A 20,391-nucleotide genomic window follows, 5' to 3' on the forward strand; every position below is an offset into this window, starting at 1 on the left:
GCCCACAGTTGTGTATGTGTTTCGTGTCGAAGAAGAAGAACGAGAGCAACAAGAAAGAAACAAATTATATTTTCGTCGCGTTGTGCAAACGCTTGGTTCCAGTCTCTGTGTGTGCAAATCATTAAGCAATAAAATGTCGAAACGACTTGCAACCAGCACTGACGACGGCGCCAGCAATAATACAGAACAGAGCGCAACCAATGCCAACCAAGGCATCATAAATCTGGACGACAGCGACGACGACGACGACGATATGCAATTTGTGGGCATTGTGCATCCTGCAATGCCAACCATCGATCTCTGTGTCTCACCATCCACCTCGGCAGCAGCAGCTGCTGCTGCTGCTGTTTCAGCTACTGCAACTGCTGCTGCCGCTGCACCATCAACGCCTGCAGCAGCCGAAGCTCTCAAAACTGCCAACATAGAAACAGGTACAAAAAGAAAAAATACAAAAAAAAAAATACGAATACAAACAAAAACAATAACATTACATGTCGGTGCATGTCTGTTCGTGTCGCAATAAATACTCTTTGCTTTCAGACGCTGCTGTTGCCGTTGCGTCGAATGCGACGCCTGGCGCTGACGCATCCAATCCCACCGCCACCCTGGAGTGCCCCATATGCCTACAAACGTGCATTCATCCCGCCCGCCTGCCCTGCGGTCACATCTTCTGCTTCTTGTGCGTTAAGGTAGGTGTCGCACCCAAAACAACTTCCCCTTCCCGATTCTCCCTCCTCTGCTGCTTAGCCGGAAACATTTACTCATTCATGTCGCGTTCCGTTTTGATATTTTGATATTTTTGGTCAACACGACCGAAACGCGTGCGCCCAACGCTTCGCACGCACGCACGCACGAGGGAAGTTCAAGGCTGCGCCGCTGCCATTAACCCTTATGTGTGCCCGCTGCTTGGCAGCGCTTGCGCTAGCTTGGATAATTCAAATTCAATTCAATTACCTTCCGCATAGCAATATCGAATTAATTTAAAGATGGCCCTGTCAGCATTTAATGTTTGTAAAACAATATGTAAAATAACTAATTAATTATATTTAATTCAAGGTAAATAACATGAATGAAATTCATGAGAAATAGCCAATGTAAATTTGATATGTTTATATGTGTATGTAGGTTAGAATCTATAAGTATAATCTTTTTTCTAGGCTGCATACTAAACTCTATCTATTTTTTATATACTAGACAATTTTTAATTTTGTTTTCTGCCAATTCCATTATTCATATAATCAAGTAAAACTCTTGATCAATCAAAACTTATTAAGCTTCCCTCTGCTTTCAGGGCGTTGCCTATAAGAATCGCCGCTGTGCCATGTGTCGTCGTGAGATTCCAGCCGAGTTTCTGGACCATCCGCAGCTGGTGAACGGCATCGATGACATCTGTGCCACGCGTGCCACCGAGGATGGCTATCAGTGGTACTACGAGGGACGGAATGGTAAGTGGCTTCCTCCATTTTTGGTGGCGGTGTCTTTTAGTCCACAACCACAACATCCATGTCCATGAGCATAAACCGAACACAAACCCTAGGCGGCTGGTGGGCGTATGATGTGCGCACCAACGGAGAGCTTGAGACGTCCTACCAATCCTTCCTCGCATACAAAGCCAAAAGAGCAAAAGAAGGCAAACCAGTGAATCGACAGGAAAGTGTGAATTTAGAAGGCAACTGGAGGGAGATGTTTGCGACTATTGATTATGATGATTGCGAGGAAATCTCTTCGGACAGCAGCTCGGACGGTCGTCCCGAGGACCCAAGTCGCTGTCAGCAGCTCATCTGCGGCCAATTGTATATCATTGATCTGATCGATATGACGCAATCGTTGCGCTCGCAGCCGTCCAGAAAGCGAAATATAATACGACGCAAGAGATCGGAGCCGGCGCCAGGTGTCAAAGGCGTCGCCGGATTGAAACACAATGCTACTTAATACCTAATCCCCACATCCTCATAATCCTACTAATCCTATTAATCCGTTATCAAAGAGCCCATACACAACATGTGATCCAGCCATGAGGCGAAAAAGCAATAGTGAAAACCCTTTAAACTACTTACTACTGTACAGGTTGGTGGCAATACGACGATCGCACCAGCCAGGACATTGAGGAGGCCTTCAAGAAGGGCGACAAGTCCTGCACCATACTCGTCGCCGGCTATGTCTACATAGTGGATCTGGAGCAGCTGGTGCAGCAGCGTCAGAACGAGCCGACGCGCTGTCGTCGCGTCAAACGCGATCTGGCCACCATACCCAAGAAGGGCGTGGCAGGACTACGCATCGAGGGCAATCAGGTGACCAGCGACACGGTGTTCAGTCGTCCGAGCAATCCGACACCAACGGCTGCCGCCTCCGGCGGCCCACCGACATTTATATCGACCATTGCCGCACGGGATGCGGCCATTCGCATTGCCAGCGACATCATTGGCTCCACACTGGCGGCGGCGGATGAGCTGACGCGCGGCCTGGCCGCCAGCAACATCAGCGACAGCGTCAACGACCTAAGCGGTGAGCAAATCTACTCCAATCCACACACAGCCAACACAGCAGGTGCAACAGGTGATGAGCAGCAGTCAGGTGCGGGTGTGGGTCTGGGTCTGGGCTTGGGTGTTGCTGCCACGCGTTCGCTTGCCTCCTCGCACTCGAATTCCATACAGGATCTCATGCGCAGCGCCACAGAGGATCTGCTGGACACCACGCAACAGGTGATCGAGACCAATCAACATACCATAGATCTCTTCGAGCAGGCCTTGAACGACTTCCAGGCGCTCACGCTGCGCAACTTTGCCGATTCCAGTGACGAGGACGACGACGATGACGATGATGATGAAGACGTTAATGATATCGAAAATGGGGGTACTGAGAGCAATGGAAGCGATGCAGCTGAGGCGATCGAGGCGAGCGAACCACACGATGAACACAATGGGCCATTGGGTTTCTAATTTCCGATTCACAATTTCACAAAAGAGAAGAAAAAGAAAATGCTTAAAGCTCGAAACGCGAACGATGTTCCTTTAGAAATGTCAACATTTCAGAATGTTAACTAGAGAAATGAGGCGCGTACCTGAGAATCTAAATCTATAAAACAAACAAAACCGAAAGTGATGCTACAGATGAGAGAGACAGCCTACAGGGTAACAAACATACATACATACACTTAGTGCATATACAAATTCCTTATCAATCTGAACCTGAGCAACTATTAACTATGTATATACCATACTAAACTGAGCTAGATGTGATCTGGAAAGCAGTAATATCAAATGGTCCCTAAGGAGTATGAAGAGAAAAGCTCAAAGAGAACAGCTTCTCATTTAGAGATAATCAGAAATACGTTTCTGTTAGTAAAACCTAAAATATTGAACCTTAGGCAGGTTTTTCTTGATAGTCGCTAAAGGTAAAACAAATTAAAATCTCATTGAGGAATTTTCCCTTCCTTCTGCTATTATATACTATATATATGCGCAACTATACCAAAATATTGAAAATATCCCGAGCCAATTAAGCAACCACCAAGAATGCGTAGTGTGAGATGGACAATACATATAAATTCGATTGGGTTTTCGATGGGATGCAATTCGGCTTACATCTAATCCCCCGACATGAGACACCCTGTACTCGTATTATATCATAAGTCGCCGTTAAGTGCGTTAAACAAACAATTTCTGTGAAAATTTTAATTATAATTATTATAAAATAAGTTATATATTAGAGAGAGCATTTCGTTGGGTTAGCAATTGAGTTTCTCGACAGGTCAATCAATGGAGAATTGTTATTTATTTCATTTAACCTTAACTTAAAATCATTAGCTCAATTGTGCCTAATCGAAATGCATTTAATTATATATATGTATGTATATATACATATGTGTATATTGCCTATATTAATATATATGTATGTATATTTTGTGACTACTGTTTTATAGATTCGATTTGTACCCCGCCATCACATCTAACTGTGAAATGCCTATTCGTAGCTATACTTATGTCAACGTTATTCCTAAAGCTCTACTGAGTACATGCGCCAGAGCTCCCCCAACCCCTATTCCGGTAATATATACAACAAATATCCAAAAACAGAATGCAATTGCATGTTAACTCATTTACCACATTTGCTGAAAAGCTTTCTGATCATCAATTTCCATTTCTATTGAATATAAAATAAAGTTAATTAAGCTAAGCTTCATTATGAATGCCAAAATGTTGATCTCTTTCTCTCTCTGTCTTTCATTTCACTTCTGTCCTTTGTTCCTCTGGCTCTGTTAACTTTATATATGTAAGAAGCAAGACTATCCATTGAAATCTTCCTTAATGGTGACAGTTAGATCCTGTACTTATCGAAATCTTTCAATCATTTTTGGCTTCAACAGACTCTAAACAACAATCAATGTAAAACCAAACTGTGCCAAGCGCAAAGCTCTCTGTTAAGCCAATGAAAACTTTGCTAACAGCACACTGTTAATGTTATGTTATATTAACAGCATGTCACAACAGTTCACTTAAGTTTAAACATTCGCAATTTAAATTGATATGTAAACAGGAATAAAAATGCATGATGCTCCATGCTCCGAGGCATATTTTTAGATATTTACGTAGAGTTATACCTAGACGACGTTGATAAAGCAGAACATTTCGTGTGTAAGCCATGTTGATTTATTATATTTAAGACTACTTAATCTTTATTGTAATTAAGTTGCAAATAAACATTCTCAAAGCAAAAACAGGCGGAGGTGTTTGATTTTCTAAGAAACAACTAATATACGTCTATATGGAAAATAAATAGAATGAGTTATGGAAATTATAATTTATATTATGAAATAGTTTTGCTATTGAAGAAATCTATTTTCAAATTTAATTCAAATAGCTATGGGAATGTCTACTTCGAGTAAGTACATATGTATATAAATATATTATTCATTTACTTTCAATAAGAAAATATTATTGACTCTGCCACTTAAAGTGCTCAGTTCCCTGCCTGATTCTCATAGAAACTACTATCTTAACTGAACAAATAGATAAAAGCCGTGTAAATATATATCTTGACACAATATTTATCAACTACGCCATCAACAAGTTTTGATCATTATCAACAAGCAACCCTCGCTTTAAGAAACTATTTGTTACCTTTGCCTACCTGTACTCGACTTCAAATGAAATCCTTGTTTTTTATGGGTTTCTTTGTTTTGGCATCGGACCCTGTCCGTCTGCAAATGCTTGGCTATTGAGTCATGCGCAATGGACCACAAGAAAACGCACGCATGCAGCATATTAATTTACTGGACCTCCTGAGAATCTTGTTGTTGTTGTTAGTGAACAAACAGGCTTAAAAAAGGGGGCAACACAGGTCTAACAATGTGACGCGCGAGAGGAAAAGAGATGCAGCAAGGGAAGCAGCGATCGTAGCTGTCACATAAATATATTTGAAATCGGGTTTTGGAGAGTTCTCTGGGAGCGAGTCTGCCCGAATGAGTCATCGTTGTTTACATAGAAATTATGCTACCTGCTGCACTTGTTTTCTTTTTTTTTAGGGTTTCTACCTGTTCTGCAAATGTCAATTGATAGCTAAACGTCAACGCTTGTATAACAACTTGTTGCCGCCTCTTATCAGCCAGACATACAAGTCGTATAAAAATGCAGCTGATTCTAATCTGACAATGTGCAGTGGAAGTGCCATTAAAAACGTGATATTTAAATATAGCATAGATGACTACATGTACATTATTAAAATCGGAACAAGATTAGCTAATTTTATGAAAAAATAAATAATCATTTAATGTCTATCTTATAATTTTATCATCATAAATAAATAATATACAGATAAATATTTATAAAATAATTTATGTATGTACATCTTATAGTGCTACACTCCTATATTCCAAGTTCATTTTAATTTTGAATTACATTAAAAAAGTTGATTTGCTTCAAGGATTAATAAAGCTAACGACTTAAAGTAACGTGATATATACCAGCTTTTGTAACGATTATTAACAGAGCGTTAACAGTGGTACATGATCGTACACACTTCGGAAAAAGCGACAACAACAAGTTCGGCTTGCAACTGTTAGTGGTTGCTGACTTTGCCAACGCTCACTGCCCATGGCTCTCAATTTATCAGTTGTGCGCTCTCTCTCTGACTCCCTCTCTCATATACACACATATACACGCTCAGTTAGGCACATGCGCAGTTCAACCTGCGCTCCAAACTGGTTTTGAGGGAGGAAATTGGCCCGCTCAAAGCAGCTTGTCCGCTGTTGGTACATACCAATTTCAGCTTGCTCTCGGCCAGGCAGGCTGAGCGTGCGCCACTTTTTTTTTGTGTGTTAGTTGATTTGTATCTACCTTTGGTGCGGACGGTTGGTTGGTCGGAACGTTATCTAAAGCGCAACCAAAGGCCAACCAGTCTTTGTATTTGTAAAGTTTTTACTTACATTTATTAAAAATTGTGACAAAATAACCAAAAAATGTAAGTGAAGGCATATTATATCATATGCATGAGCAAAATGTCATTAAAAATTGTGCAAAACTGCAGTGGAAAGTGCAAATAAAAATTTATTGATTTTCTTTAACCGAAGCAGCGAACGAAGAAGAAGCAGCAGCAACAGCACAAAAGTATAAGCTGCGCTGTAAGGTTTCCAATTGACTGTGAGAGACCGTGCGTGTGTGTGTGTGCGTTTCGTTGCGTTCGTGTGTGTGGCAAAATTTCGTTGTAGTTGCTTATTGTTGTTATGTTCTAGACAAGTTAAAAGCACGGCACCAAAAAAAAAAAAAAAATGTAAAACCAAAAAGCAAAAGGCGAAAAAGAAGTGGAAACGCAAATACATATACATATGTATGTATATTCATATACGCGCGCGCTCGTGTATATGTATGTTTCTTCTTATGTGCAATTTGCCATTTAAAGGCATACAAAACAGCAGCGCTACTTTTGAAAGGGAAATGAGCATAGCTGTTAAATAATTATGTGTTTCAATGCAAAATGCATTTTATATGTATGTGCGTCTAATTCTGTGATAAGTGTTTGTGTGTTTTTGTGTGTAGTGCACTTGAAATTTGTTTGATAGGCTGCCGCTGCGTCTTCTTCTTATGTTTTATAACCCGCTTCCGCAGTAGCTTAAAGCTTTATCCTCGCCTGTCGGCCCTCGGCCTTTCGCGTGCGTTCTCTCTCCTCTCTCTCTGTCTTACGGTCGGCAAATGTTGACGTCTTGCGTGGGTCGGTCGTCGACGTCGTCGCCAACGTCTGTTGTAATTTTTTTGTCTTGCCGTTTTGCGCTTTTCGCTTTTTGATTTAACTGCTAAGCGTAACGTGGAGGGGGCTGACGCCAATGCTACTGAGCGTGCCCGAATCTTCCCCTCGCATACAAGAAATTCACACGCATACATAGACATGTACATGTACATGTCGTATGTATTCGCGCATCCTGCGAGTGGGCGTTTGACGTCGTCCAGTTAAATTATCGATTTCACGTTGGTTCATTGATAAAAATGCTTACAAGTGTGCTTATGTGTGTGTGTCCTTGCTATAATATACTTAAGTTTTGAATTTGTGTTTCATTATCCTTCACAGCATACCTAACAAGCAGCATGTCGTAGGGCACTAAGAACTTTTATTCATAACAAAAACTAACGGACAATGCAGCCATTTAGCGACAGTTTAAGCAAAAGTCGTGATGATTTGGCCACCAGGCAACACCAGCACCAGAAACAACAACTGTACTACACCAGGCGTAGACATCATGGAAGCAGTCCAAATCTATCGCTGGATCAAACCGATAATAATTTGCGCAGAAGGTAAGTTATCAAGCATGCCAAATTATCAACTTGAAAATTACCAAAAATTGTTATTGGTCAAGGTCATGTTCGCAACGGATACTTGGCTAGAAGTTACACTTCTCAATATAGAGTTTCCTTAATTAATAATAATAATAATAATATACATATATACCAGTATTCGCATAATATATTGATATAAATAAAACACGTGCGAATGTCGTTGCGAAATTATAAACAAAAGCAAATAGTCAAAAGCCTTAACAGTCCGATTAGAAGCTTCCTTGTTACTTGCTCTACATACATACGCACACATAGAGACACATGTACTCATGTATGCGGCAGCAGCAGCAACTCGCTCCCATGCACACGCACTTGTACGCTCACACACCTGCGTCGAAAACTGGTTTCAAAGCTCCGCCGCATGCTGTCCAATGCAAGCACTTCTCTAACAACAACAACACTTGATAACAATGAACGTTGTAAGGCAGACAGCGAGAGAGAAAGAGAGCACTAAAGCTGTGCTGATAATGTGTGATGCGAGCGGCTCGTTTGGTCGCCATGCTCCAGCGCTCACGCTAGCAATTTAGTACGCGAAAATCAATCGTTTCAGCTGGTTGTCGCAGCAAAACTGCGAGCGTGTCAATCAAACTCGTGAGCCTGCCTTAACGTCTCTGCACTTTGTGTCCGTGTGTCTCTCTGTGTGTGCAGACGCAGACAGCAATAACAATAGCTTTGCTTATCGCCAAATCAGTTGCTAACGTGTGCGTGTGTATGTGTGTGTGAAGCGCTGTCGCAGTTTTTGTACATTTTGTGCAAAAATTCATGAAATTAACTGTTACAAACGAAACGAAAGTGTTACGCAGCCAATTCTTGGTCTTGTAATTAACGCTACAGCTGCAGCAGCTACAATAACAACAACAATTACAATAACAACAAAAAATAACACCAACACCATTTAACACTTACCTTGACGTCATTTTTTTTTCAGACGACAAAAACGTTTAAAAAAAACGTATTTGTTGTTGTTGGTGTTTAGTGCTTTGGTTTTTGGTGGCTGGCCGTGCTTGGCACGAACCGAACGAACGAACGTTTTTAATCAAAACTTGTTGTTGTTGCTATTGTTATTATTGTCACTCGGGTTTAAACAGTGCGTAAAAAACGTCTGGCGGCGACCGCTAAAAAAAGAGCGAGTGTAAAAATTTGCATTAATGCAGCACCGCGATGTCAAATTAATGAATGAGTTTTGCGCACAACAACACTAGCAAAAGGCACACAAAACTAATTGCAAAAACAAACACAATTAACCGTGAAAATAAGCGCGAAAGAAGCGAAGAAAAAACAACACTATGGTTTATTACATACCAATTTTCGGACGTACCGATCCACCGGACAAAATAATAACAAAGGAGAAAAGGTAAACAAAGGACAGATAAAATGGATAAAGATTAGCGATCACATTTCCCTTATATTCTACATGCATATATCCATAGACGTTAGTGACGTCTGTTTGCCACAATTCTTTTTTTTTTTTTTTTGCCAACACTACAAAAATTGTGGGAGACCCATAAAGTTGACTCACGCCAGCAAACTACCGTTATTCGTTGCACTTGCTGTGCTCTGCAGAAAGAAAGTAATAAGTCCAAACTAGCCAGGTTTCCGCGTTCTATGAACTACGCGTCACCCGCTACATCAACAAGAAAAGGTCAAAACGTGCTGCTGCAGCGATTTAGGAATGCGTTCGAAAATTCATAAGTAATTAAAAGGTTTTTGACATTAGTTTCGGTGCTAGCGACGGCAGCGTCGACGGGTCGACATGGGAACGAAAGAACGCATTTCTCCCCGCACAGGCATCAGAGGTGCGAGCGGGATGTCTATACACACACACGCTGGGAATAAAATCTGCAAAAGTACGGTAGATGATTTGCGTCTGTGTAAGTGTCCAATCTATATGGGAGGGTGTATGTATGGGAGTGAATGCGAGTGTGAGACGAGCAACAGGTGATTTTGCGTGCTCGCGCACGTCGCTTCAGTTTGACAGCCTCATCAGAGTTTTTACCCCGTGTTGATTGTTATTGTTGTGATAAATGTTTTTCACCTGAATAAAAAATGCTGTGGCAGCGACTGCTGCCGCAATATTATGCGTGCTCTTTCTCTTTCGCTCACACTTTGTGAATGGTGTTTTTGTTTATCTTATCGGTTGCAAAAAAACAAAAATACACGCACAACCTCGGCAGGAAACACATATGCATTGAAAAGTGTGTGTGTAAGAATGTGTGTCTATGTGTGTGTGCTGATAGATTTTGCTTTAACACAAATTGTGGGGAATCGGTAGAGGGGCGATCATTCTTCTATACATATCTTTATCACTGTCATTAGAAGTATAAAAACAAGAATACCTGAAATATTCACATTAACTTGTATGAACTTGATTTATTGTGATAAATTTGGTACCTTTAATTGCGAATCGAAGCTTACTAAAATAAGCGTTTATTTTTATCGATAAACGATTATTTCTGCTACTGAATTTCAATTGATAATCAGTTTATGGTTTAAAGTTTTTAATAATAGATTTACACAAATTTATTTAGCATCAAATCAAAATATATTTATGAAATTAATTAATTAATTAAGAAATTAGACAGGATTCATAGGTTCCATCCACAGAGTCTTAAATTATTAAGAAAATCCTTATCACAAGAAAACAAATACATATGTATTAAAAAGACATCTTCTAATAATCATTCTCTTCTCTGCTCTCATTATTAGTGTGGTCTGCCTGCAGGATGAATTTGGACACCTAGGACTTGCTGCCACAGATCTGCCCTTCAAGTCGGCGGACATCGATTCAGCTGCGCCGCAGCATCACAACAACTATGCGGAGATTACGGACAGCAGTGCCGAGAACACGTGCCAGCAACGCTGGCCACCACATGCGGGAGGTGGTGGATTGGCCAGCGCTTTCGGTCATCCGGATAAACCGATTAGCTGGATGTACGGCTTGCTGGGTTGCATGAAGCCCGTGTTGTCCTTCATTGGCAAGGCGGGCGTCATCGAGGTGAAGAACCAGCGCAGCGAAAACTGGGAAATACCCTTTGAGTCCATCACGGATCTGGACTGGTTGGGCAGTGGTGCGCAGGGTGCCGTCTTCAGCGGCAAGCTGAACAATGAAATTGTGGCTGTCAAGAAGGTAAAGGAGCTGAAGGAGACAGACATCAAGCACTTGCGCAAGCTGGATCATGAGAACATTATCAAATTCAAGTGAGTAGCATCACAAAATTATCCATTCATGATCTGATTAACATAACTTTTCCTTCCACAGAGGCGTTTCAACGCAGTCCCCTGTCTTTTGCATCATCATGGAGTATTGTCCGTATGGCCCGCTGCAGGACATATTGAAGGAGGAGCAGGTCATGTTGCCGTCCCGTTTGGTCTCTTGGTCCAAACAAATTGCGTTGGGCATGCAATATTTGCACTCACATAAGATCATACACAGAGATCTAAAGAGTCCCAAGTGAGTTGCAAGGAGGGAAGGGAGTCTCTTGAAAACCCTTTATGGCTCTTTAATCCTTTCAGCATACTGATTAGTACAAATGAAGTGGTGAAGATCAGCGACTTTGGCACCAGTCGCGAGTGGAATGAGATTAGCACGAAGATGAGCTTCGCGGGCACCGTTGCCTGGATGGCGCCCGAGGTTATTCGAAATGAGCCCTGCTCTGAGAAGGTCGATATTTGGTCGTACGGTGTCGTGCTCTGGGAAATGCTCACCTGTGAAATACCGTACAAGGATGTCGACTCATCGGCCATTATTTGGGGCGTGGGCAACAATTCGCTGAAGCTGCTGGTGCCCAGCACCTGTCCCGAGGGCTTCAAGCTGCTCGTCAAGCTCTGCTGGAAGAGCAAGCCGCGCAATCGCCCCTCATTCCGGCAAATACTCAGCCATCTGGACATAGCCGGACCGGAGCTGTTGCGCAAAAGTGAAAAGCAATATTTCGAGACGCAAAAGTCGTGGAAGGAGGAGGTGCGCTCCCATCTCAAGGAGATCACTCAGAACGGCACTAGCATACACAAGTATGAGCAGGATCTGATCAAGCGACGCACCGCCGAATGGCGACATGCGCAGGACATACGCATGGTCTACGAGGACAAGCTGCAAAAGACAAATCAGTTGTTCTTCGAGCTGAGCGAGTGCATGACACAGCTGCAGGAGAAAGAGAAAGAGATTGCCGAGTAAGTGCATGAGTTGCCCATCCAACGCGAATTTCCAATTAATAATCACTCAATTTTATAGGCGGGAACGTAAGCTGCCCGGCTCAGGCTATAAGCCCACGCGACGTTTGGGCAACACTCTCAGGAAAATGCAACATTATCGACGACGACTGAATGCGCCACCGGCACAACCAATTCAACAACAGCAATCCTCAACGCCTGATCCCGAGACCACGCCAGAGGTAAGTCTTTATAGCATATTGATTTTCCTTATTCCTTATTCGTCTCTTCCATTCCTCAGAGTCCCGTGAAATGTGTGCTCTATGCGCAACTGGATGGCAATAGCCAGCCGAAATCCTATTGTGCTGTCGGCACCAGCATCCTTGTCGGCCCCAATATGTCCAACAAAAACAAGAAGACTTGGCGTCATCGACGCAATGGCTCGGGGTCCTTTGCCGCGCCGCCCAAATACAGTCCGACGCGCGATCGTCGCTATCAAAGCGAGCCGGAAAACCGCAAGGTTCAGCTGGTCGAGCGGCAAACTCAAACGGATGCCATGGATGTCAGCGAGACGGACATTAGTCCGTGCGTTGAGCAGCCAGCTGAAGTGCCCCAGCCGCCACCCAATCATCGCCAGCTGCCGTTGCAGCTTCAACGCATCCAACAGCTGGCCACGGCCATGGCGCAGGCCAAGGTGCTCGGTAGCAGCCTACCAGCAGGCACCGATAGCTCACCAGCGAATGCTGCCAGTCCATCCAATGGTAACTCGCTGAGCAACAGCGAGCTGACCTATCAGGATGCATGCTCCAGTCCCGATCAGCTCATTGACGACGTGATGAACAGCAACGAGCGTCTGGACATTTCTGAATGCTACAGCGATAATGAGAATCTTGAGCGTCTGGGCCGCAAAGTCAGCGAGTTCATTAACGAGAACCGTCTGTCCATCCAGTCGAATTCCACAGAGAATGGCAACGGCGGCAGCGGTGGCAGCGTACACACGACAACGGCGCCGGAGCCGCGAGATGTGGGGGCAACCAGCAGTCCCTGTCTGAGTCGCTGCAGCAGCACACAGAGCAGGAGACAGGCAAGGCAACAGCAACAACAACAACAACAACAGCAGCAGCAGCAGTTGCCAGAGAATACAACAGCGATGCACAGCAATGCTAATGGTGAATCGTCTCAGGAGCCTCTAGGCGAGGACAGCTGGTCGGATGAGGAGGGTGAGGATACCGACTATAATTACGCGTTGCGCAGAAGAAGGTGAGTCTATTTGGCTATTCGTAAACCGTATATTTAGCATATCTAACTCCCTCTCTCTATCTCTCTCTATTCCTTATAGCATTGGACGCCTGCCCATCGGACGTGGCATGCGGCCGAGACGTAGCTATAAGGCGCCGCTATCACAAAAGATTGCCATACACAAGCGTAATGTGGTCATCGTATCCGATGAGGAGAACACCTCCGAGTACAGTCATTCGCCGTCGAGCCAACACTCGACGCTCGAAAGCAATACGGATATACCGGTCGATCTAAAGCTGAAAAAACAACAGAAACAGAACATCAACAATAGTTCCAGCGAGCCAGACTCAAGTGACTCCAGCGAGGAGGACGAGGAGGAGGTCGAGGAGGGCGCAAAAAGGCCGAAGAAGCCATCAACTCCAGCGTTACAAATGGGCGCCATACGCAGCAGCGATATTATATCCATACCCACATTTGAGGCTGATGGCGCCGTGAATATGGTTTAACCTAGTTATGCATAGCCTATGTGAGAAAAGCTCCTACAACAATTAACCGAAATCAACTATCTCTTTATATACTCAAAAACAAACAAAAATGAAAAAAACCTCAAAACTGTATGGTATTATATATGTCATATGTTATACATACATTCATACATACATACGTATATATATATATATTTATGTATCTTTATGTCCGATATCTGTGTGCATTGTGTCTTTAGTTAATATGATATGGAAAACTAGTTGATCCTTGAGCGTTGATCGCTTTCCTTTTGTAACATCAACCTCCAATATCCGTGTTCGCTTTTAAGGGTTAGGGGCAAATTTTTCTATATGTTTTGGATTGAATTTCCTAAGTTCCACACTTTAAGATTTATGATTTCGTTTTATTCTGTAAGCTGCCTTTGTAATATATATCTAATTGCCGTAATTGTATATTTAGTTTAGCCATTAAGTAGTTCTCAATCTTAAGAGCTTAACCGCAACACGCTCCCAACTATAAAAGAAAAACGAAAAAAGAAAAGAAAAAAATAACAAAATCACACCAAACCAGAAAAAACCGTTATAGATTGGCCTCAGGCATTATATAGGAAAAAAACAATATATATATATATAACGCAAAATAGTCAGGGATATTTTTTATATAATGCAAAATTTGCAAAGAAATCGATGAGAATGTTTTTTAAAGAAGCGCATGATATAATTTTGTAGCTCGCATTGGAATCACTTCAAACAGAATCATTTGAAGGAACTCTATACCGGTAATCCTAATTACTTTTTCGATATGCACAAAATTCAATGCTTCAGTGCCTTAAAGCAAATATTCGAGAGAAACGACAAAAAAAAAAAAGAAAAAAAAAACATATATAAATAATAATAATGTATGATGTGAAATATGTGCGCTTTACAAAAACTTAACCAGATCTATTGAATCATTTGCTATGGAATCCACAAATTGTTCGCTCTAGTTAATTTGAAACCACTCAAAAAGCGCACATAACGCTGCAAGAAAAATACATGAAATATATACTTCAAAAACGAATTACAAATTTAAAATATTTCTATATACACTCAACAATAATATATACACCGCATATACATATATTTACACACTAGTTGGATGTTTAGTCGCATGCAAAAAAAAGAAAAAAAAAATGAAAAATTCTCTACATTATGTAAATGTACTCCATATTAAGTTTAAATTTAACGACTCATACGAATTAGTTTGTAATCTTAATTAAAACAAAAACCGAAAAAAGTAAGCGAAAACTCTTTTACTTGGTATGGTGTATAAATTAGCAGTCTATATAGGAACTTACTTTCGGGCAAGGGTTTTTACCAAAGATTTATTCTATTGTGCATACATTTGCTATTAATATTTTATTTTATTTATTTATATATATTTTTTTAAACTATTTAGAAACTTACCTTCGGGCAGAATACTCAGAATACATTTTTTTACTTATTTATTTATTTTTTTTTTTTTTTTTTTTTTTTATATTGGTTAAAATTAGCAGATTTTATTTTTGTTGACTAAGAGACGATCCTACTTATCTCCAGACAGGGATTTTCCAAACGACTTTCCAATGCTTGTTCTTCAGAGGAATGTTAAAATTTTAATAATATTTACTATATGATATTGTGTTTACGAGAAATTTGGTCATTTTAAAAGCATCCAAAACATAATTAAAATTAATTTTCATGCATCTAGTGTATTATGTGCCTCGACATGGAAACGTTTCAGTTTGTGTAGTGGTCTGATCCATTTGGACGTGCAACGATTTCAGGGCTCGCGTTTCGCGTGAATCAATCATATAGCAGACCACCTCGGATTGGCTTTGAAAGGCCAAGAGGCCGGCGGTGCCATGGCTGAGATCCAAGTGCCGGAAGCGATCGATGTTGCAGGTGCAGCCATCGAATACATAAAACATGCTCGACTGCTCCAACATCTGATTCGTTGCATGCTTGAAGACCACATAGTTGCCCCACGGCGTGATGGCCAGCACTCGATTCGTTACCTTGAAGGCGGAGTCCAGCAGACGGTTGAGGCTCTCAACGGTGCCGCTCTCGGAGCCAGCGACAGTCAAATTAAAAGGATATTTGGTATAGACAGGATACTGGACCGCTGCACTCTGGCCAGATACCTCGCTATTTGGCTTGGTGCCCTCGAACAGCAGGGGACTATGACTATTATCACTTTCCTTGCACTTCGACTCGTCGCACTGGCTGCAATCGGAGCGTTTGAGTTTGCTCAGTTTTATGGGCAAATACTTGGCACACATTTTGGCATCGAGTTTCGAAAATTTGTCAGCCATTACCTGCTGCTCCTGCTCCTGCTCCTGCGAACCCCTGGACTTCACTTTCTTGGCCAGTGTCGATACGGTGTCAGCTTGAAAACCCTTGCGCTTCATTCTCGGCGCCATTTGCCGGGCAGCGGGCGCAACGAGTTGCTCTAAGCCGCCTTCACTTCGTGGTGGCTTGGCGCTAGGTGGAACTTTAGGCGGTTTGAGGGATGCTGCAGCCGCTAATATTGCCATTTTCGGCTTATTGGACTGCCAGGAGTTAAAGGATGTGATGTAATGTGAGCCGATAAAGTCCTTAGCTCGTTCCACTTACCATCTGTGTCTGAAAATTTGCTTTCGTATTTGCTACTCCCCCTCTCTTCTTGTCGAAATTGGTTTTTTCATTGTTTATGTCTCGCCTGAATCGAACTGGCTTTATAGTCTCCACCTCCACCTCCACCTGTACTTTTTCCAAGCCGACCTCCTCCGCCGGCTCGATGGCACGGTCCGGCCCAGAGACGAGCTTCAATGTCTCCAACTCGGTTGCATCCTCTGTGGTGCTGATCATATCCGGTTCGAAATCACTAATCTCGGCCAGCTGGCGGGCGCACTTCCCCAACTGTTGAGGAAAGTCAATGGGCTCGTTAATAGGCTTTAACTCACAATACGCATCTTCGGCCCTCGGCTTCAGCGCATATCCATGCGGACATTTTGCTATATTCTTGATGCGCACGACATGCAAGTAGAACGGTGCATGGCGATTGGACTCCTTCAGCAGTTGATGGAACACATTGAGCATGCCACACACATCACGAAACATTCGCACCGTCGCAAACTTCTTCAATTTCATGCTATTTTTCTGTGCTTGTGGGCTGACCACAATATGCCTGTAGGGATCCAGTAAATAGTAGAAATTGTCCTTACACCACATTGCGTAGATCTGGTTGTTGATCTGGAACAGGGCGTTGCCATAGTCTCTCAGGACTCGGCGTATCTCATAGTCAAAAGCGTTGCCCTAATTTGGGAAAGGATGAGAAAAGTGGGGTTAGATGAGAGTTGGACTTTTGGTAAAGCTAAGTTGATGCAAGGAAGGACGAAACCCGAAGGACGAAAAAGGATCTTTTCATACATCAGAATAAAGGGAAAGCTGAAGAAAGGAAGGAACTCTACGAACAGAAATGGGTAATTTGAGTAAGAAATACAACAAAGGATTTCAGATATAAGAAGAAAAAAGAAAGAAAAGAGCGACAGCTTCGTCTCTCTGCCTCCCTCACTCCCTCACTCATCTTGAAGACACCAAACACCCACCTGAGTTGGTAGACCAACACGCCATCTTCCACGACCAATTTGCGGCAAGAGCTTAATCTCCGCAACAAATTGTCCAAGGCGCAACTGTGTGGGAAACTTGGCCAAGTTAATTGGCAAGCGATTCCTCACATTTGCGCACCAGCAACTGCGGCAGAGCTCAACACCATAGCAGATCAGTCGGTCGAAGGTGTACGTGTTCCACGAAGCCGGATGATCAATTTGGGCGGCTATTATGCTGGCCACGCCCACAATTACACTACTACCATTGTGCAACGTCGCCTCCGGATTGAGAGAGAGATGCAGATTGCTCTTGAGAAAGGCATAGCTATTGTTGATCACATGATATTCGAGGGCCCGCTGATTGGTATCCCGCAGAAAGGTGCGTCCATCTGGCGTCACCAGACGCACCACGGCCAGCTCACGGATGCTGAATGCATCGTTTGGATTGTCGCCACTCAAATTGCTCGCCAAGTGGACGACATTATCCAGGGTCTGTAGGCAAATCAGCATCGCAACATGAGGTCGAGCGCTGGCCAAGTCATCGGGTCGACGACCCTTCACATCCATCACAAAATACAAATTGCGTCGCCGCCAAATCAAGAGATGGCCCGCTTTATGCTGGAGCAAGCAATAGTGAGCCCTTCGGAAGAAGGCGCGCAGCACTTCTCGTAGATGCTTCATAATGTGCGGAGGACGCAGATCGGCTGGCTTGTTCGAATTGCCCAAATAGCTGGGCCTCAGCTCCAGTGTGAAACTGTGTCCCTCCAGCTTGAAGCTGCGCTTGATGCGCTGCTCCACACTGGTATAGATGGAGGACAGCGCCTTGCGCAGGCCATCTGCAACTTCCGTTCCCGAACTAGCCTGGAACAGCTCCTCGCCCTCAACTAGCAGCTTATCGATATTTTCGGCTTTCCACTCCTCCTCGGGCAGCACGTATATCAAAGCGAACGCCTTGAGGTATGTGGAATAATCGTGAGGAATGGCCAACTCATGCGACTCCTCCTCCGGGCAATCACAGGGTCGTGCGATTGGCGAATTGGAGCCGGATAAAGCAACGGTCGCTGTCGTACCCACCGCATCGGCCGCAATATCATCATTGCGATTCTTGATTCTCAGCATGGTATTGCTTTTCCTTTTCACTTCAAATCGATCGTAAGCGTGTTGACTACCGGACGGTTTAGCGAAATTTAGGTCCAAATTTTTTTCACTACAGCTGAACATTATAAAATAAAACTATGAGCTATTTCGAGATTTTTTTCAGACTACAATTTGTTGTATACCTGAAAGCAGTTCTACTTTTGCTTTTCGGTGAAAGTTTCTCATTACATCTGAGGCTATTTTTCCAATCTCTGAGAGATGTCATTTTTGCAACAAATCAAATTTTTAATTTTCTGTTCGTTCTGGTTTCCTGTTTTAAATTTTGGCTTGTCAAAATTTCAAAGATTGGTTATTAGACTGCAATTCGGAAAATAATTAAATTTTGGATTTTTTAAATAAATTTTTAGTCCTGCGTTTTTGAGTTTAAACACAAATTCAAACAATAAATTAAAATTTTAAATTTTTGAAATTTAGCCTCGACTCGCCCAGACAATAATTTAAACTCCCGACTATATTATTTGGCGGCTGGCTTGCTCAAAAAATGTAGTTGTAGTAGTAATCCAACATAATCTAATCAATTCGTTAAGTTGATGTAGCTCAAACTTAACGGATGTTGATCGACTGCTCGATTAATTTACGATAACATCGCTTTTGCACTAATTTTAATATGCAACTATCGCCTCTAAATTGATCGATAATTTATATCGAAAGCAATTATTGAATGAAAGAAATGCATGCAAATTAAGAGATAATTTAAATTTATTTAACAGCGATAAGGTTTAAATTACAGTACTTAATTAATGGGACCAGTAGGTTGGTTGGGCGGGAGGGAGCTTATAAGTCTGCGCCACTGTGAGTGTATTTATATTTTTGAGTTGGTGTGTGTGTGTGTGTATGTATGCATGTGTGATTGCTGGTACCTCAACATTCCATGGCAAGCGAATTTGAGTTCTCATTGAGCGCTTTAACACCATTTTCTACCGGCATGGCCAGGCTGTTGTCATCCATGGCCGCTTCATGATGCGCCGCCGATGTGGACGGCCCGTCGTCGTGCATCATGTGCCCCTCGTGTCCATTCTCATGCCCGTTGCCATTGCTGCTGCTGTGACCGTCATCCCAGTTGATTTTGAAGCGTGTGACTCGCGGCTTGCTGGCCAAGATGTTGCGTGTGAGCTTGTCGAAGAGCGGTTTCGGTGGTGGATTCTCGCGCATCTCTTGATCGGCATAGTCGTTGTTCACATAATATCCGACACGCACGAATTCCTGCCCACGATATGAGCAGGTCAGCAGAACAATTGTGACACCAACTGCATCTGGTTCGGGAATTTTGCTAACGTCTGGCGGATCGGCCTGGAAGACGAATATGTGACGACCCTCGGGCACCGGGCCAACGTAAATAGTGTCCAGCACTTGATCATACTCCTCAGATTCTGCGGAGCCGACGTAAATCATTTTCCATTCGAGATCCTCTTTGAGCTCTTCAATGCATTCGAATGTCAGCTCGAATTGAAATGGGTTGAAAAAGCTGCTCGGGTTGTCGAGCACAACAACATTTGTGATGTGCACCTTAGCCATGCTGACTGTACGCGCACGGGCCAAAGACTTCTGTGGACAAAGATGAGACGACTAATCGGCGCGCTTTTTCTTTTCCCGTGTGCTGCTTAAATTGCACAAATTTTAATACAAATATAAGAATCAGGAATTAAACTGTGTTTAGCGTAGGTTAATATATTCTAATCAAATAATTTGAATTTCTTAAAATATTTTCTTGATTTTGTTTTGCGGTAAGGTGCAAAAACTGCAGCAGATAAATTTAGTGAAAGACTAATGTTAGCAGCTGATAGAAGGCTTTCCCGCCAATTCCAGCTGTAAATACACGATCAGTCTGCTTGAAGGAACGCGTTATTAATCTGGTAACGCTAAAAATACTAAGCTCCATCAGCAACGCAGCTGATTCATATATCAAGGCTATAATATTTGTAGCCAAAT

At 42.7% G+C, this 20,391-nt stretch overlaps 4 protein-coding genes across 10 annotated transcripts; 2 read left to right on the forward strand and 2 right to left on the reverse strand.

Moving 5' to 3' along the window:
* On the forward strand, positions 1-4,717 carry LOC6582769 (E3 ubiquitin-protein ligase rnf146). Of its 3 annotated transcripts, XM_002008424.4 has the most exons (5): positions 4-431; positions 541-689; positions 1,292-1,445; positions 2,068-2,505; positions 3,923-4,717. In XM_002008424.4, exons 1-5 carry the CDS (start codon positions 134-136, stop codon positions 4,009-4,011), a joined length of 1,128 nt encoding a protein of 375 aa, XP_002008460.2. In that variant the 5' UTR covers positions 4-133; the 3' UTR covers positions 4,012-4,717. The 3 variants fall into 3 exon arrangements, with proteins under 3 accessions (XP_015018075.1, XP_002008460.2, XP_015018074.1); XM_015162589.3 differs by lacking the exon at positions 3,923-4,717 and having other exon boundaries at positions 1-431; positions 1,538-2,140; XM_015162588.3 differs by having other exon boundaries at positions 5-431; positions 2,068-4,078.
* A 1,596-nt stretch (positions 4,718-6,313) lies between these two features.
* Positions 6,314-14,976, forward strand: LOC6582770 (mitogen-activated protein kinase kinase kinase 13). Of its 4 annotated transcripts, XM_002008425.3 has the most exons (8): positions 6,314-6,459; positions 7,561-7,784; positions 10,533-11,024; positions 11,086-11,277; positions 11,340-11,993; positions 12,055-12,214; positions 12,274-13,232; positions 13,312-14,976. In XM_002008425.3, the coding sequence occupies exons 2-8, from the start codon at positions 7,627-7,629 to the stop codon at positions 13,715-13,717; spliced, it is 3,021 nt and encodes a 1,006-aa protein (XP_002008461.2). In that variant the 5' UTR covers positions 6,314-6,459; positions 7,561-7,626; the 3' UTR covers positions 13,718-14,976. The 4 variants fall into 4 exon arrangements, with proteins under 4 accessions (XP_002008461.2, XP_015018076.1, XP_043865417.1 ...); XM_015162590.3 differs by lacking the exons at positions 6,314-6,459; positions 7,561-7,784 and adding an exon at positions 8,347-9,180; XM_044009482.1 differs by lacking the exons at positions 6,314-6,459; positions 7,561-7,784 and adding an exon at positions 9,484-9,518.
* A 228-nt stretch (positions 14,977-15,204) lies between these two features.
* On the reverse strand, positions 15,205-18,945 carry LOC6582772. 2 transcript variants are annotated; one of them, XM_015162591.3, is made up of 5 exons: positions 18,585-18,945; positions 17,305-18,517; positions 16,331-17,011; positions 16,033-16,266; positions 15,812-15,940 (listed from the first exon to the last, which is right to left on the reverse strand). In XM_015162591.3, the coding sequence occupies exons 1-5, from the start codon at positions 18,665-18,667 to the stop codon at positions 15,908-15,910; spliced, it is 2,244 nt and encodes a 747-aa protein (XP_015018077.1). In that variant the 5' UTR covers positions 18,668-18,945; the 3' UTR covers positions 15,812-15,907. The 2 variants fall into 2 exon arrangements, with proteins under 2 accessions (XP_002008463.2, XP_015018077.1); XM_002008427.4 differs by having other exon boundaries at positions 15,205-16,266; positions 18,585-18,944.
* A 198-nt stretch (positions 18,946-19,143) lies between these two features.
* LOC6582773 (histone chaperone asf1) lies at positions 19,144-20,242 on the reverse strand. Its single transcript, XM_002008428.4, has one exon. The coding sequence runs from the start codon at positions 19,975-19,977 to the stop codon at positions 19,324-19,326; it is 654 nt and encodes a 217-aa protein (XP_002008464.1). The 5' UTR covers positions 19,978-20,242; the 3' UTR covers positions 19,144-19,323.
* Between the last annotated feature and the right edge of the window lie 149 nt (positions 20,243-20,391).

The sequence above is a fragment of the Drosophila mojavensis genome, unplaced genomic scaffold, assembly GCF_018153725.1.
Source record: "Drosophila mojavensis isolate 15081-1352.22 unplaced genomic scaffold, ASM1815372v1 contig_74, whole genome shotgun sequence".
Lineage (NCBI taxonomy): Eukaryota > Metazoa > Arthropoda > Insecta > Diptera > Drosophilidae > Drosophila > Drosophila mojavensis.

Bases quoted from the DNA above. Each gene is read 5' to 3' on its own strand.
- LOC6582769 (XM_015162588.3), top strand. From the start codon at position 134: ATGTCGAAACGACTTGCAACCAGCACTGACGACGGCGCCAGCAATAAT. The intron at 432-540 runs GTACAAAAAGAA...CTTTGCTTTCAG, and splicing joins AACTGCCAACATAGAAACAG to ACGCTGCTGTTGCCGTTGCG. The intron at 690-1,291 runs GTAGGTGTCGCA...CTCTGCTTTCAG, and splicing joins TCTGCTTCTTGTGCGTTAAG to GGCGTTGCCTATAAGAATCG.
- LOC6582770 (XM_002008425.3), top strand. From the start codon at position 7,627: ATGCAGCCATTTAGCGACAGTTTAAGCAAAAGTCGTGATGATTTGGCC. The intron at 11,025-11,085 runs GTGAGTAGCATC...TTCCTTCCACAG, and splicing joins GAGAACATTATCAAATTCAA to AGGCGTTTCAACGCAGTCCC. The intron at 12,215-12,273 runs GTAAGTCTTTAT...TCCATTCCTCAG, and splicing joins ATCCCGAGACCACGCCAGAG to AGTCCCGTGAAATGTGTGCT.
- LOC6582772 (XM_002008427.4), bottom strand. From the start codon at position 18,667: ATGACATCTCTCAGAGATTGGAAAAATAGCCTCAGATGTAATGAGAAA. The intron at 18,518-18,584 runs GTATACAACAAA...TATAATGTTCAG, and splicing joins AAAAGTAGAACTGCTTTCAG to CTGTAGTGAAAAAAATTTGG. The intron at 16,267-16,330 runs GTAAGTGGAACG...AACTCCTGGCAG, and splicing joins CAAATTTTCAGACACAGATG to TCCAATAAGCCGAAAATGGC.
- LOC6582773 (XM_002008428.4), bottom strand. From the start codon at position 19,977: ATGGCTAAGGTGCACATCACAAATGTTGTTGTGCTCGACAACCCGAGC.